This window comes from Corvus hawaiiensis, chromosome 6, assembly GCF_020740725.1.
Source record: "Corvus hawaiiensis isolate bCorHaw1 chromosome 6, bCorHaw1.pri.cur, whole genome shotgun sequence".
In the NCBI taxonomy this organism is placed as follows: Eukaryota; Metazoa; Chordata; class Aves; order Passeriformes; family Corvidae; genus Corvus; species Corvus hawaiiensis.
This window is the reverse complement of record NC_063218.1, coordinates 12,451,343-12,466,306: the sequence shown is the minus strand read 5'-3', so window position 1 is coordinate 12,466,306 and position 14,964 is coordinate 12,451,343. Positions and strand designations below refer to the sequence as shown.

Sequence of the window (14,964 nt, the reverse complement as noted above, 5' to 3'; positions counted from 1 at the left end):
GGAGGAAGGAAGAAGGGGAGGGTTTATAGAAGGCCATGGAGGTTGTTGCAGTGATTGAAAGACTGCTGGACTAAGGTGCAGCATCCTTCCTGACCTCCTCATGTACTTGTGCAGAGCATCATCTCCACCCAGGAAAGCATATACCCATACATACACACACACATATCTGTATCATAGAATTATAGAATAGTTTGGATTGAAAGGGACCCGGTTGCTCAAAGCCACATTCAAACTGGTTTTGAACACTTCCAGGGATGGGGCATCCACAACTTCTCTGGGCAACCAGTTCCAGTGCCTCACTAGCCTCACAGTAAAGAATTTATTCCTAATACCTAGTTTTTAAGTTAATCTACGTTCTTTAAGTCCAAAGCCATTCCTCCTTGTCCTCTCACTACATGCCCTTCCTTATAACAAGTCCCTCTCCAGCTCTTTTGCAGCCCCTCCAATAAGGTCTCCCTGGAGCCCTCTATTCTCCGGGCTGAACAGCCCCGACTGTCTCAGCCTGGCTTCACAGGAGCGGTGCTCCAGCCCTCTGAGCATTTTCGTGTCCTCCTCTGGACCTTTTGCATACACGTTCTCATCGGCACACGCCGTGGGGGTGTGTTTGAACGGCGCCGGGCTCTCAGCTCAGGCCGCCGCCGCCGCCGGGCTCTTTAAGCGGGGCCGTCCCCGCCCGCAGCCGGGGATTCTCCGGCCCGCCCCGGCCGCCCTTTGCTCGGTGCGGGAGGAGGCGCTGCGGGCGGCGGGGATGGAGGCGCTGTGGGCGGCGGGAGGGCTCCTGCTGGCCCTCTCCCTCTTGGCCTTCGTCCTGTACTGCTGCTACGTGCAGTACATCCACGCCAAGTACGACTACATCCCCGGCGCCCCGCGGGAGAGGTAAGGGGCTGGCCGGGCAGGCGAGGCGGCGGCGGGCCGGCTCGGTGTCTCCGCAGAGCGCTCGCTGCCCGGCTGGAGCCGAGACAAGGCCAGAGCAGAAAATAAACCCTCCAGCCGGTGTCCATGGGCCGGGCCGGGCCTGGCGGGTGCGGGCAAGGGCAGCGGCGAGGGGTCACGCAGGCTGGGCACAGCACTCACGTGTGCCCGCTTCCCGGGAAGCGCCGGCACCGCCTGGCATCGCTGAGGATCCTGCTCAGCAGCACGGCCTGGCTGGCCGGGGCTGCGTGTCCTGACCTACATCTCCCGGCTGGCCACAGCGGCGTGAAGGGGCGCTTTGGAGTCGCCCACCCGAGCTGTGCGTTTGCTCATGACCCTGAACAGGGACTTGACAGCAGCACCAGCCATGCAGGAGGGACCAGCAGCACCAGCCGTCCCACACTGCTCCAGGGGGCACATTGACACTAACTCCACCAGGCATCTTCCGTGCTCTCCTTCATAAGCCAGGTGTTTGGTTTCTGCCAAAAATAAATAAAAATGTCATAAGTGATAAAGAGTAGTGAGAAAGCTGCCAGCAAGGCAGTGGCAGCACTGACACAAAGAGTCGTGGTTCCTGCAGCAGCATGTGGGCTTCCCATTTAACCTCACCTGTAGGTGCACATGCCCTCCATAACATGCCACAGGAAGAGACAGCAGCACTCATACACAGCCTCACAGGGACACCACACCTGCCCACCTCCAGGCTTCAGCCTACTTGTGTAATCGGGGTTGGATACCAAGACTAGAGAGAGGATGATCCTGTCATACCTGAACCTCCTTGTCCTTAGGTTCATTTTGTGGTGTGAAGTAACACTGTAGAGTGATGGCATGCAAGAGGAGCTGTGAGTGGACCTTGTTTCCTGTGCTGCAGATAGAGCAGTTTCCAGAGCTAACAAAGGACTTGTGTTGTGTTTGGGGCTTTCACATCATTTTGGAATCCAGTTACAGTGGAGGAATCAAACAAGTAGAGGATTAAAAGTTTCTGTAGATATTGAGTAACTTTGTTGAGTTCTTCTTATTTTAAGCACCTCCCAGTTCCAACAGTAATAAAATAAGAGCCTGTTTTCCCCCTATAGCTTATTTATACTGAAAAGGATGATAGCATGGCTCTCTGTCTCTCAAATGGAAAACAGATCTTGAGTGCAGCTTGATTCATTTAGCAAGGAGCTTGGCCAAATCTTCCCTCAGATTTATGCAAAGCTGGTGGGAATTTGCCACTCACAGCTGAAGGAAGGAATTGATCTACAGGTTTTTAATGCAGCTGTTGAAGAGTTAACATTTTTTATTAATCTCTTCAGTTTTCGTATTAACCAGTGATTATCCTCCTCAGTATTTTAAATGACATGGCTTTGGACAGAAGGAGATGGTTCCTAATTTCCCTTAACAGAAATCCATTGACAGAAATGAAGTTACACTTACCAGGGAGGAGCATGTATTAAAGAGTATTTAATGCAAATGTCAGTTTCATGTACAGCAGCGTAACAGCTGCAGTCGAGATTCGGTCAGCCAGGCAAAGAGCAAAGCAACTTGTGGGGGGCTCCCACCCAGACCCAAAAATCTCCTATAATACAGCATAAAAAAAAGACCTCATCCTTCGTCTCTGTACTGGTCTTCCTGGCTTCATGCAAGCACCAGCCTATCTTTGATACCCAGTTTACCAGCTTGGTGAGGGCTGGGCATTGGCACAGCTCAGAGTTATTTGCATCTTCCCTTATGAGGAAAACATGAGCAACACTCACTGAGCAACAAGGATTGCAATCCATACAAAACCCCATGCTGGCATCCTCATGACACTCTTAACCTTCATATTCTGCAGCTTTTTATTTGGACACCTGCCAATCATATGGAGAATGCTGAGGAAAAAGGAGTTTACACCAGATCTCTTCCTGCAGTGGTAAGTTGAGGCACATCAATAACATTGAACGGGGTAGTCCTGTAGCACAAATGGAGAAATCAAGGCACAGAGACCCTGAATTACATAATTAGCATCATTCGGAAGGTTGGTAGAGGAGCTAGAGAAAGAGCATTGATCTTTCAGATCAGATTAGATATTAGAAAAAACTTTTTCACTGAAAGAATGGATAGCCACTGGAATAAGCTGCCCAGGATGGTGGTGGAGTAAGTTTGTGGAAATGTACAAGAGGCGTCTGGATGTGACACTTGGTTTATGGGGTGATTATGGTGGTGATGGGTTGACAGTTGGACCAGATGATCATAAAGGTCTCTTCCAGCCTTGATGATTCTGTCCTTCTGTGGTTCTCTTAATGGCTTTGTTCACTGGGGACTGTGGTAGTTCCCACTGCATGTGCTCTGGTCCTTCGAGGTTATTAGGTCTGAACTGTTACATGTTGGTAGTTTGTACCATAATTCTCTTTCTTTTAATTTTCTCTTCTTACAGGGCAGAGAAATATGGACCTGTTGTACGAATTAATGCCTTTCACAGAATCTCACTATTGATTGTGAGTCCTGAAGGAGTGAAGGTACTGAAAAATAAAGCCAGATCAATAGTGGGGATCAGCCCATTCCTCCATAAGGGGAGAGCTGGTGCCTGACGATCAGAGCAGCATAGAGCAGCCAATCTGTGCTTGGCTCTGGCTGGGTTAGGAGGATGAGGTGCTTTGCTCTCTGGGCTGCCCCGATTTATCTTTTTCTTGGTCAGTTAATTTATTTTGTTACTTTTATTTGAACAGCACATATAGCAAACATTTACCACTTGTGAAAAGCAGGCTCTCTGCAAGAGCTTAATATCTCAAATGAATGAGGTACAAGAGACCAAATTTCTTTCTCTTAATCTTTGCAATTACAACACAGTGAGATTTCAGGTCATTGGGCAAAAAAGCACTAGAGGCATGCAAAGCAAGCTAGCAGCACAGGAACTGGGGAATCAGGGCACACAAAGTAATTCATCTACTCTTCAGACTATTGCTGCAGAAGGAAGAGAGCTAAAATGTGTGTAAGTGACATTTTGTGTTTTGTCCGGGAAAAGGATTGCACTCAGTATTCACTGACCTGAGGTTTGATTTTAGGAGTTCTTGATGTCACCACAGCACCCAAAGGATCCAATCGTGTATGGTACTCTCTTCAGCCTGTTTGGTGAGAGGTAGGCAAAACCCATCTGAAGCCACTGTGATCTGAAAATAAGTGCAAGATTAATAATATCACAGGCATGACATTTTGACTCAGACCATTTACCTTAGTGTGGGGATTAATTTCTAATTCCAGACATATGTAAGCAGCATGTACCTATTAAAATACATGCCAAGTCAAATGTCTTGCCAGTCAGGGAGGAGGATATGTTGGATTTTGTTTTACCTTGATCATGTATCTTTTTTCCCCCTGGGGATATTCAGTTAGTCTCAGAGCAGTCTGCTCAAGACCATCATCAAACTTCTCAGATTTTAGAGCACTGACTTTAGGGCATTCCATAAGTTATGGCAGTTTGCAGCTTCTAAATTCAATTCCAAAAAAAAGGAATTTTTCTTTGTTTGTCTGAAGCTTTTAAAAATATAATAATCCAATTATTATATTAATTATTTGCATAACAGCTGTAATGAAACAGCATCTTATTGGACTCAGCAGTTCACATCTACCTGGCAAAAATATCTGTGGTTCAGTTGTTGTCCACAGTGATGCAATGGTTTCATACTCAATGGTGCTCCCTACACATGGGAAAAATAAAAGAAAGTAGATGTGAAATACTTGTATTTGTGACTACACAGGGTTCAGCTGGCTCCCTTGCATAAAACTGTTCCTTTCCTTGTTTTCCTATGTGCTAGGTTTCTAGGGAATGGCTTGGTAACTGTTTGCAACCATGAGCATTGGCGCAAGCAGCGGAGGATAATGGATCCAGCTTTCAGCCGAAGGTAAGGCAAATATTTCCAGGATGATCTAGCTGTTATTTTTACTGTATTGTCATGCTTCTCCCTGCCACTATTTGTTACTTAGAGGGGAAAAAAAAAAAAGTTTCGTGCCAAAATCACATTTAATTTAGAATCCAGCACACTATTCCCATGCCGAGTATAATTTGACCAGAATTCCCATGGAACAGTGACACCCCTATGAACTCAGCAATGGTAGAAAGGTCCCAGGGTTGTGTATCCTGGAGCATGGTTATGGCTGCCTTATCCTGCTGGAAAAGATAAGGCAGAGGGTTGGTCTGGTTTCCTAGTGTGCCTTGATGCATTGTATGTAGGGTTCAAAGATAAAGTCCATGTGCCTTGACAGGCACAGGCCACAGCCCTTTGCAATGACAGATGTTAATTACATGGCAGGGCAGAGCTGGGCTGCTGTAAGAAGAATGTAGCTCATTTTATCTGTTTGCTTTTTAATGTATTTAGAAAAATAAATTATAAATTTAAAAAAATTTTACAATTTTCTATGGAAGATAACAAAAGTTATTTTGCCTGAGCAAAGATGTCCTCTCCAGAGCCCCCATTACTCATCTTTATTGATTGTTCAGCTACCTGATTGGTCTGATGGAAACTTTTAATGAAAAAGCAGAGGAGCTGATGGAGAAGCTAGAGGAGAAAGCAGATGGAAAAACAGAGTTTAGCATGCTGTCGATGATGAGCCGGGTGACTATGGATATCATTGGCAAGGTACCAGCTGTCCCTCTCATTTCCTCTGCAACTGGCAGGAAGGAATGGAAGTAATGCCTACCAGCAGCAGGATGGGATCAGGAGCTGGAGGCAGGGAGAAAGACCTTTACCCAGCAGTGCCAGAAGACCTGCAGGACTAATTGTGCCACTTCCATTCGGGCTGAGCCTTGGGAAGGGGCAGTTAGGGAAGGGTCTGCATGGTCTAGGTGTGGCTCACAGGATGGGGACCCTTTGCAAAAGTCCTTTCAGCCTCGTACCTCCCACCCCTCCATGCCAAAAGGGACACACCAGGGCTCTTTTCATGGGTGGAGGTTGTGTTACTGCCATTACACGCCAGCATGAAGTCTGCCTTACACTGTCTTTTCCCTTTCTATGCAAACCAGTTTGGTATGAATGGAGAGCAGTAGTAAATTATTAATCCACCCAAATAAGGGTGGATTAATAACATAATGTAGATATTGCTGTCCCCTTGCAGCCTTCTGCAAGGTAGGATCTAGCCTGAGATATTTTTAGGGGAAAAGGCAGCGGTGTGAGGCTATCCTGCTCTTTCACCCCCGCCCCAGCAAGTTGCCTTTTTCTCTCCTGCTCCTCAGGTAGCCTTTGGCTTGGAATTAAATGCACTGAGCGATGACCAGACACCTTTACCAAACGCTGTGACTAAGATTATGGAGGGGCTGAACAAGGCACGCATCCCCCTCATACGGGTCTGTACTCTCCTCACTTCAGTCCTCTCTCCTCATATCCAGCTGCTCCTGCTTGAGTTTGTGGGCTGAAGATGGGCAAGGTCATGTTGGGGAAACAGTCGTCTGTAGATCTTTCCCTCCAATGTGCCTCAAGATAAAATTCATTAGTGCTTTAAAACACTTGCAAAATTAACATTAATATTTAATGCTTCTTTTTTGTCTTTTCTTCCCCCCTGCATGTGTCTCCTTCTGATATGGTTTTACACTCTCATACCCATAAAAACCTGAGATTTTTGCCATTTGTACAAGAAGGACAAATTTGTTCACTCAGAGTGGAAGAAATTTGAGCATTCTTGCCATTAAAAAATTACATTTTCAACCCAAATTCATCTACTAGGAAATTATGGATGTAATATGAAATATTAAAGTAAAGAATTATTTCAGTGTCTCATGAAAGCTGTAGTTCAGGCTTTTAGAGCTCCTGTTTTCCTTTTTGAGACTGGGGTGAGATTCGGCATTGCATGCTGCAGTTTCTTTCCATGGAGAGGTGAGGAAATTTGCTCACAGTGCCCAAAACACCAACAAGACACAACATCAGCATGCACAGATTGAAATATTTCAGCCCAAACCCTTCATCCTGTAGGCATTCAGTTTATTCCATGGAGAGCAAGTGTTTTTGTGACAATTGTCATTTTGCAGAAAACAAGGCGCTCACTTGTAAAATAACACTGACATTATTTTTTACCGACAAAAGGAATAAAATGACTCAGGAAATTCTGTATCAGTTCATGCCAGGGCAACGGAAACTGGTAAAGGAGGCCAAGGAGAGTGTGAGGCTGTTGAGACGTGTGGGGAAGGAGTGCATTGACCGGAGGAGAGAAGCCATCCAGAATGGGAAAGAAGCCGCGCTGGATATTCTTACACAGATTCTGAAAGGAGATGGTAAGGGACACGTTGCTGTTTGGGTGAATTTCTCTGTGGCATGTTTTGCCATGAAGTTCAGGGAGGATTGTTTTGGGGATCTGAACTTGAATCCTCCTTTAAAGTTGTTTTCACACTGAAGATAGTGAGAGTTGCTTTGAAAATTCCCTGTTTCTTTGTGTTGGATCAAATATTGGTCACAAGTTATCCCTGAAATGCGCACTCTCTCAGTGTCCTCTCTCGATGCCACCTCAGCCAATATGTGCCAGACAGGGCAGAGCATTGTGAGTGGTCCAGCTGGGGCACAGGGGCATTTTCTAATCCCATTTATTTTTCTATCTTGACAGCTCTGGAGGAAAGTAGAGATGATGAAAACATTCTGGATAACTTTATCACTTTCTTTGTTGCAGGTTGGTAGCTATTTTAATGCTTGTATATGTCATGTGGGAAGCTGTACTCATTCTTGAGCTGTCTACAGGGTCATGATTAACATCCTTGTTAATCATAATTAACACCGTGATTAACATCATCACTCCACATGATGCTGCTGCAACCAGGAGTTTCTTGGTTGGAAGACAGCAGTATTACACTGGCACAGTTCCAGCAGGGTGAGGTCTGAAAAGAACTCTTAATTTCTCATACACAAATGATATATTGTCCTCTTTCAGTGATATCAACACAGCAAATCTTGCCAGGCTGGTGTTTTCCAACCACTGGCTTCCCACTCTGTTTTCCAGCCTCTGTCTTTCCCCTGCCCACTGGGGTGCAAGGCTATTCCTTATGGGGTTCTGGCCCTCCCACCCAGATCCCACTAAACCCCACCAAAAGCATCTTTTACTTATTCCATGTGTCTTTGCATTACCTCACCCACATGATTAAATGCCATTCTTGCCTAAGTAGGAGAAGGCACTGTCAAGCCAATCAGAAAATGTATGGGCCAAGTAATTATGTGAGAGAAACCTTTTGCAGATCAATAGGATTTAGGTTCATAAGAAGGAGAGGTCAAAATGCTGTTCTTTGGCAAGAAAGATATTATTGCAGCAGACATCTTTGCAGAAGTATTTTTTCTGTAATGCATTAAAATAGTACATATGCCTGTCTATGAAAAAAAGGGAAAACTGTCCACATCACAGAGTCAGAAATGGGTAAGGTTGGAAGGGTCTTCTGGTCCAACCTTCCTGCTCAAGCAGGGTCATCCGAACACGTAAAGCAGACTTTTCAAAGGAAGATGGTAAGGAGCTCTGTTTTCCCTCAAAACCAGTAAATCCTTGTGCTTTGGCAGAACTGGGTGTCCCATAATATGACAAAACAAATGCTGGACCTCACGAGCCCTCCTGTTAGGGAGCTCATAACTAATGGGTGCTGCATGCAACCACTGCAGCTTTGACGTGGGCAAGATGGGTCATATCTTTACCAGCTATGTCCTTTTCTTGTCATTCCTGAAAGCTCTTTATGTAGACTTTACATCCCTTTTATTATTTCTTTTAATTTCTAGCATACTTGAAATAAAACATTTGGGGTTTGATGTTTAAAGTTTCCTATTCACAGTCACCCTAGTAGACCATCTTTGTGTCATGTTATTATACTAACCTTTAAACTGAGTTTTGTTATCATCAGGTCATGAAACCAGCTCAAATCAGATGACATTTACAGTAATGGCACTGGGCCAGCATCCTGAAATACTGGAAAGGTATGTGTGCTCCAATTTGCAGACCCAGCTTGATGTTAATTTCAAGGTGAACTTAATTGTAAGGATTATTAAAAAGATAGGATCAGTTCCCAATGAATTCTAGCCTCCCTTCCAAAATAAACAGTTTCATAGTACCAATATATCCAAAATTTATAAAAAGAAAAACATTAAGATGGATTATTTCAGTTTCACCTTGGTGACTTTTTTCAAAGCCTTTATACATGCAGGTCCCAAATCCCACCTGATTCAGCTGCCCTATATGCACATTGCCTCATCCTGATATGAGGTACAAGTTCAGGAAGCCTGGTTGGGAATTGGTAGGCATTTTGCCTGAGGATGGGTGTGCAAGTCCAGTGTCAGTGTCTGGAAAGTAAAAGAATGTAATTTGTCACCTTGCCTAGCAAGAAACAGGCATCTGCAGCTAACGAGCTTTAATTGAACTGCAGGGCTCAGGCTGAAGTGGATGAGGTTCTTGGTGCCAAGAGAGATGTTGACTATGAGGATCTTGGCAAACTCACCTACTTATCACAGGTACTGTGGGAGTGAGGTAAGATACCAGGCAAAGCTGTTTGGTAGCACCTCTGACATGTCATGGAGGAGCCCCCACACTTTTAAAATTTTAAAAACAATGTTAATATTTTATCCTGATAGTGTTTGTTTCCAGAGAGTCAGCAAGCAGGTAGCCCGAGACGTTTGCAGCAGCCCAGCCTTATTGTGAAGGATGCTCCTCAAATTTACAGGATTCCTTCACTGCTTTCCTTAATTATTACCAATTTGGGAGCTAGAGTAGAGTTGCATAATCCCTACATGTTTAAGGTGAAACAATAGCTGTAATTTTAAGAAGGGTGTGCAAATTTGAGCCCAACCTGTGTGTGAATCCCACACACTTTCGTAATTCACAGGTCTGGTTTTGTTTGATTATTGTTAAAACATTTCCAGCTAGGATCTCACCATATGCCATAAAGTGGGATTTGAGGATAGACAAAAATTATGGCTGGGTTTTCTAATGTCAATTTTTCATTATTTAGTCTAGAAACCCTCTTCAGTCACTCGGGGGTGGGGGGTGGTAGGGGAAAGAGTTTGGTCCTAAAAGAGGTCTTGTGTATAGAAATGCTGGTTGGTAATGAACTGCAAAGCCAGGGCTGGCTATTAGCCAGTGTTTGTGTTGCATTTCCTTTTTTACAAGACGGGGGACACCAGTAGCCCTCAGGAGAGGCTGAATCACAGTCCTGGCAGCTGTTCTGCATAAATTGCCCAGACTTTAGTAGTCTGCCATGGTCCTTTTTCTTTTAAATTGCCCTGCTGAGGTGAGCAACAGTGTTTTACCATTTGGCACATCCCATCCCACAGATTACTGTGCTTTGATAGCAGATAGATTTCATAGGTCTATTTCTCATAAGGAAAAGGCAACTCTAGGTGATTACAGAAATCAGCAGGCTTCCTTAGGCTTCTCCAAACACCATCACAATTATACCACTCCAATTAAGATGAGGTATCTAAGCCTTTCAGTTTTAAGACAGATCACATGAGAGCTTCTCAAAGCAGACCATTTATTTAACACCAGCTTGGATCTGTACAACCGAAATCAGTAACCCTTGGTCAGAGCCAGTCCATCACTGGAGTATCAGAGACTGTGGGACTCCTCTCCTGTTGTTCAGGCAATTCTGAATCCTTTTGTCCAGGTTTCTTTTTCATTAGTCCACTCGTGCATGCACGCAGTTAATTGCATTTTCAGTGTGATGCTCATGTGCACTGTTAATTAGGTTTCACTTTGATGAAATAAGCCATTCTTACAGCTCACTGACACCAAAAGAAATAGTCTTGTTCCATTTTTTTCCTCAACATTCCCTACTCATTTTCCTTTACCAGGTTGTTTTTTGTCATTTTGGAGCTCTGGCCTGGCTCCTCAAGCAGCAGAACCAGGACAAAGGCAGGAGCTGAGAGTGGGAAGGAGGTGGGAGAAATCACCCACCCTCATGGCAGCCAGTGCCCAGAACAGCTCATTGGGGCAGGAGACTTCACTCTTAGATATTCCCTTTGAGTTTGCCTTTTCACTTAGTTGTTGATCTGACTTGAGGTGTTAGATCTCTTCCAGGATTTCTTCTGGGTTTTGTGTCTTTTTCTCTGTATTTTACCAGCTGTAAGAAGGAACTAGGCCTGGAGGAGCTGACCTAGCCATGTATTTTGCCCACAGGAGTCCAAGGCAGATACACCAGCATCTGTTTCAGAAGTCAAAACCTCCCATTTAGCTAAACTGAAAGGCCACAGGGAGGTAATTAATTATATTTCTGCTTCCTACAGTCTATGAACTAACTGACCTCCTGTGCTTTTTGCTGATGAAGGTTTTGAAGGAGTCACTGCGGCTGTACCCACCCGTCTCAGGGACGCTCCGCAGGCTGGAGAAGGAGTACGTTGTCAATGGCATCAGAATTCCTGCAAACACCACAGTCTTTGTGAGTCCCATCCACCACCAGCAGCTTTTAGCTGCCCCAGTTAATCCAGATGTAATGGACCTGTGGTTGAGAGGGCCAAAATCTTCCCTGGGCATATTTGTACTGGCTTCTCTAAAATTTTGACCAAAACTGGGGTATGAATTAAGACTCTCAGTTGGGACTGGAGAGTGGAAAGCATTTATGGTTTTATACCTCTGACAGCAAAGAAGCATTTTCAGTGTGATGCTGCTGACTAACAAAAATAAACTCTTTCTTGCCAGCTCAACACTTATATAATGGGAAGGATGGAAAAGTTTTTCAAGGATCCACTTACTTTTGATCCAGATCGATTCAGCAAAGATGCACCTAAGTGAGCTTCTTTTTACTCCCATGTTATTAAATATGTATTAAGAAACCATTACAGGAAGAGATTTCAAGGGAAAGAAAAGTAGAATAAAACTATTTTTCCATTCCAGTATGAGTAACACTAAATCATCTGAATGTAAATAGAGAGCAATAATGCACAGCTTTTGTTCAAAAATTCTTTAGACCACATTACCTTACAAAAAAAGACAAATATTATTGTTATTAAATGTTTATATTGAGGTCAAAGCTTTGGGCCCAAACCAGGTTGAATATTTACCTTAGAACTGTACAAGCATTTAATGTGTGACAGCCCTGGTCCCAGAGTGCTTGAGATGTCTCCATATTAGAGAGGGGAGGAGGGACTGAGGGAGAGAAGATGCTGTTCAGCCACATGGGCAAGCAGCCTAAGTCTAGTCGGTGGTCAGGAGTGCAATAGAAGGGACCAGTGACTAAACAGATGCAGAGATCAGCACCAACTACTTCACGAGTCAGGAGTTTTCCTTCAGCTTTAACTTCAGAGTTAGTCTGAAGTTAGTCTGGTCTCCTGAACCAAATGCCTTCTCACTCACATGGTTAAGAGCTGCCCAAAAGACCAATAATTGAGTGGATTTTGACATCCTCATGACAGGCTGGAGAGCATTTAGAGTGTGCTTGACATTCAGCTTTGAAATAAGGCTGGCAGCTGAGCCATACAGTAAGGAGAGATGATGAGGAAACGTGCTGCAGAGATGTATTGCTTCTCTGAAGCAAAAAAAGAGTTAATTTGGAGACTGCTTTAACAAGTCAGATAGGCAAGGGGATATTTAGACCATTTCCTTGCTGCTGTGATGAAATATTTGCTTGTTTCTTTACAAACAAATTGTAATTGTAATTTTGAACATTTTTCTTTGCAGGCCATATTACTGCTATTTTCCATTCTCTCTGGGACCCCGATCCTGCATCGGGCAGGTGTTTGCACAGGTGAGTAGAGGCCTGGAAGAACACTTTGTTAGCAAGCACTGTGCCAGCTCAGGGTGTGCTGACCATGGCTGGTGGTGGGCACCAGATGCCACACTGATGTCCTGTGCACTGACCCTCTTCTCTTTAGAGGGAAGATCTCCCCCCATGCCCATGAGAGGCATGTCTCTCAAATGCAAGAGCAGACATCCATGCAGCCAAGGTCTCTGCAGGGAGGAGCAGCAGGCTGCACTCCCTCCAAACTGTCCTGGGTCAGCCTGCTTGAATCCAAACCCCTTAATGGGAATCACAGTCAACATCCCTTTGCCAGCCAAAGTCAAGCACACAGGGGATGTGCAGAGGGCCTTGGGGATCATCCCATGGCTGCCACTGACAGAATCAAGGCAGGGAAAACATCAGCTGGAGGAGGACACAAGCCAGAACTGGAACAGAGAAGGTGAGGAGGGGGCTACATGGACAGAAGGAACAATTTAATGTGTACGAGCATGGCAGAGAGTGTTTCAGGACAGCCAGAGGCCAGCGCTTCGGGTCTGTGCTGTGAGCTCATCTAAGCACCAAAGCTCAGAGTGCTTTAGTTTTACAGTGTGACTTCCAAAATGGATTTAACACATAAACACAAGGACTTAGGGCCTGTCAGTTGTCTTCAAATCCGGGAAGTCCCAGGGTTCCTGCCCAAACTCAGCTGGCTGCATTAACATAGTAACATTTAACTTTTAAATCTCTATATTGACAAAGCAGTGTAAGATAGTAGACTGACTTTAAGCAGCTGCAGTCCAAGCTGTATTTGCTGTCACTGACCATGAGTTTTTCTTCTTAACAGATGGAGGTAAAAGTGGTGATGGCAAAGTTGCTGCAGAGGTTTGAAATCCAGCTGGTGCCAGGACAGAGTTTTCAACTAGTGGAGGCTGGAACCTTAAAGCCACTAGATGGAGTAATATGTAAATTAAAGCCAAGGAGCTCTGCAAGAGGCTGCCAGGCGTGACTACTCAGGGAGCAGAGTGTGTCATGATAGTGCTAGTGTTTCTTCTGATTTTGAAGATTGTGACACTAATCAAAGTTTAGATTTTTCAGACCCCTTTAGACGATTACTAGACTGAAGTTATTTCTAACCTTCCTCGTAATTTACTGAAGAAAACCTTAGGAGAGTCACTCTACTGAGCATCTTCAATCTGGAAGCGTACCTGGAATTGCCAAGCTTTTTCTTTTCCTGGGGAACCGTTTCATTCTGACCAGATTTGGAAAAGAACATCCTTTCACTGGAGTGTCCCTGGAGCGCCACAGAATCCCACACTCCAATCCCAGCTCATAGTTTCCACTAAGCTTATATACAACACAACATGGTCTAAGTAAACCCTTGTTTGGGGAGTTTCCTACTTACACAATGAAATCAGAAAAGAGTAGAGCATAGATTTGGGCTGAATTTAGGAAGAGATATTTAGAGATAGTCTCTTGGTCAAAGCAATTTTTCTAGCCCTGCTCCAAATGTGAAGAACAATTGGTAGGAGCAATCTGGAAAAAAAACCCAAAAAAATTAGAGTCTGAGGCCACCTACTTTCTCCTGCTGCTACTGCCTGGTTTTATTCAGTCTCTTCTACTTTTCATCTGATATTATGCAAAGTGTAGATTCCCAGTCCACACTGTATAAAGGGACTCTCCTGCTTCCTCCTACCCCTCCACACAGCCTGTGCTCATTCTTCTGAGACACTTTTTTGTTGGGAAAGTCTTGCTGCCTTTATTTTAACCTGGATCATTTTCCCCATCTTGTTTGCCACAAAGCTACAGTAACACTCAGACCAGATGGTCTAGTAGGTACAGGAGGGCTGGAAATAAGTGCCTGAACTAAATGCTGCTTAAAATAGTGTTGCCACTGAAAAAATGTGTCTGTAACTTGAGACAGAGACAGGAGAGGGAAGGTCCTGCACTCCCTTCTTCTGCAGATGTGCCCAAATTGCCACTGCAGCCAGGCTCTGCCAGGGAGAAAAACTATCATTTGTAAATGCTGCCTTCCAGAAATATGTGGATACCTAATGGGAGTTTGGGCATCCTCTATAATGAAATAGAGAAAATTAAAGACATTTGATGCTGCCACTTTTGTTTCTTATCTTTCTGAATTAAAAGGGCAAGAACACAGTCCATACACTGTCAGGTTCCTGTGGTAGTTTCCATACCAGTAAGATCCCAGAGCTTTCCCTGACTTTGCTCCTGTTGTGCACCATCTCGTTCAGTGCAGCAGTGGGATAGCAGCTTCAGAAGGTTTATGCTGCTCTTAATAATACAATCAACACCTTACAGTGTAATAACATGACTTGCACCTGGGGTACCAATACCTGTATTGCAAGGGAAGGTTTAGTCCATCTATCGGTAGACCAGCTCTTCAAGACCTTGTGCTGGAAATCTGATTATAT

At 44.6% G+C, this 14,964-nt stretch overlaps 1 protein-coding gene across 1 annotated transcript; it reads left to right on the top strand.

Annotated features, from left to right (window-relative positions):
- The first annotated feature begins 702 nt into the window (after nt 1–702).
- On the top strand, nt 703–14,647 carry LOC125327184 (cholesterol 24-hydroxylase). The gene is made up of 15 exons (XM_048306431.1): nt 703–876; nt 2,729–2,806; nt 3,311–3,392; nt 3,939–4,012; nt 4,689–4,775; nt 5,372–5,510; nt 6,104–6,214; nt 6,979–7,135; nt 7,462–7,524; nt 8,732–8,804; nt 9,251–9,335; nt 11,147–11,257; nt 11,518–11,606; nt 12,496–12,562; nt 13,380–14,647. The coding sequence occupies exons 1-15, from the start codon at nt 749–751 to the stop codon at nt 13,539–13,541; spliced, it is 1,506 nt and encodes a 501-aa protein (XP_048162388.1). The 5' UTR covers nt 703–748; the 3' UTR covers nt 13,542–14,647.
- The last annotated feature ends 317 nt before the right edge of the window (nt 14,648–14,964 follow it).

Bases quoted from the DNA above. Each gene is read 5' to 3' on its own strand.
- LOC125327184 (XM_048306431.1), top strand. From the start codon at position 749: ATGGAGGCGCTGTGGGCGGCGGGAGGGCTCCTGCTGGCCCTCTCCCTC. The intron at 4,776-5,371 runs GTAAGGCAAATA...TTGATTGTTCAG, and splicing joins GATCCAGCTTTCAGCCGAAG to CTACCTGATTGGTCTGATGG. The intron at 5,511-6,103 runs GTACCAGCTGTC...CCTGCTCCTCAG, and splicing joins CTATGGATATCATTGGCAAG to GTAGCCTTTGGCTTGGAATT.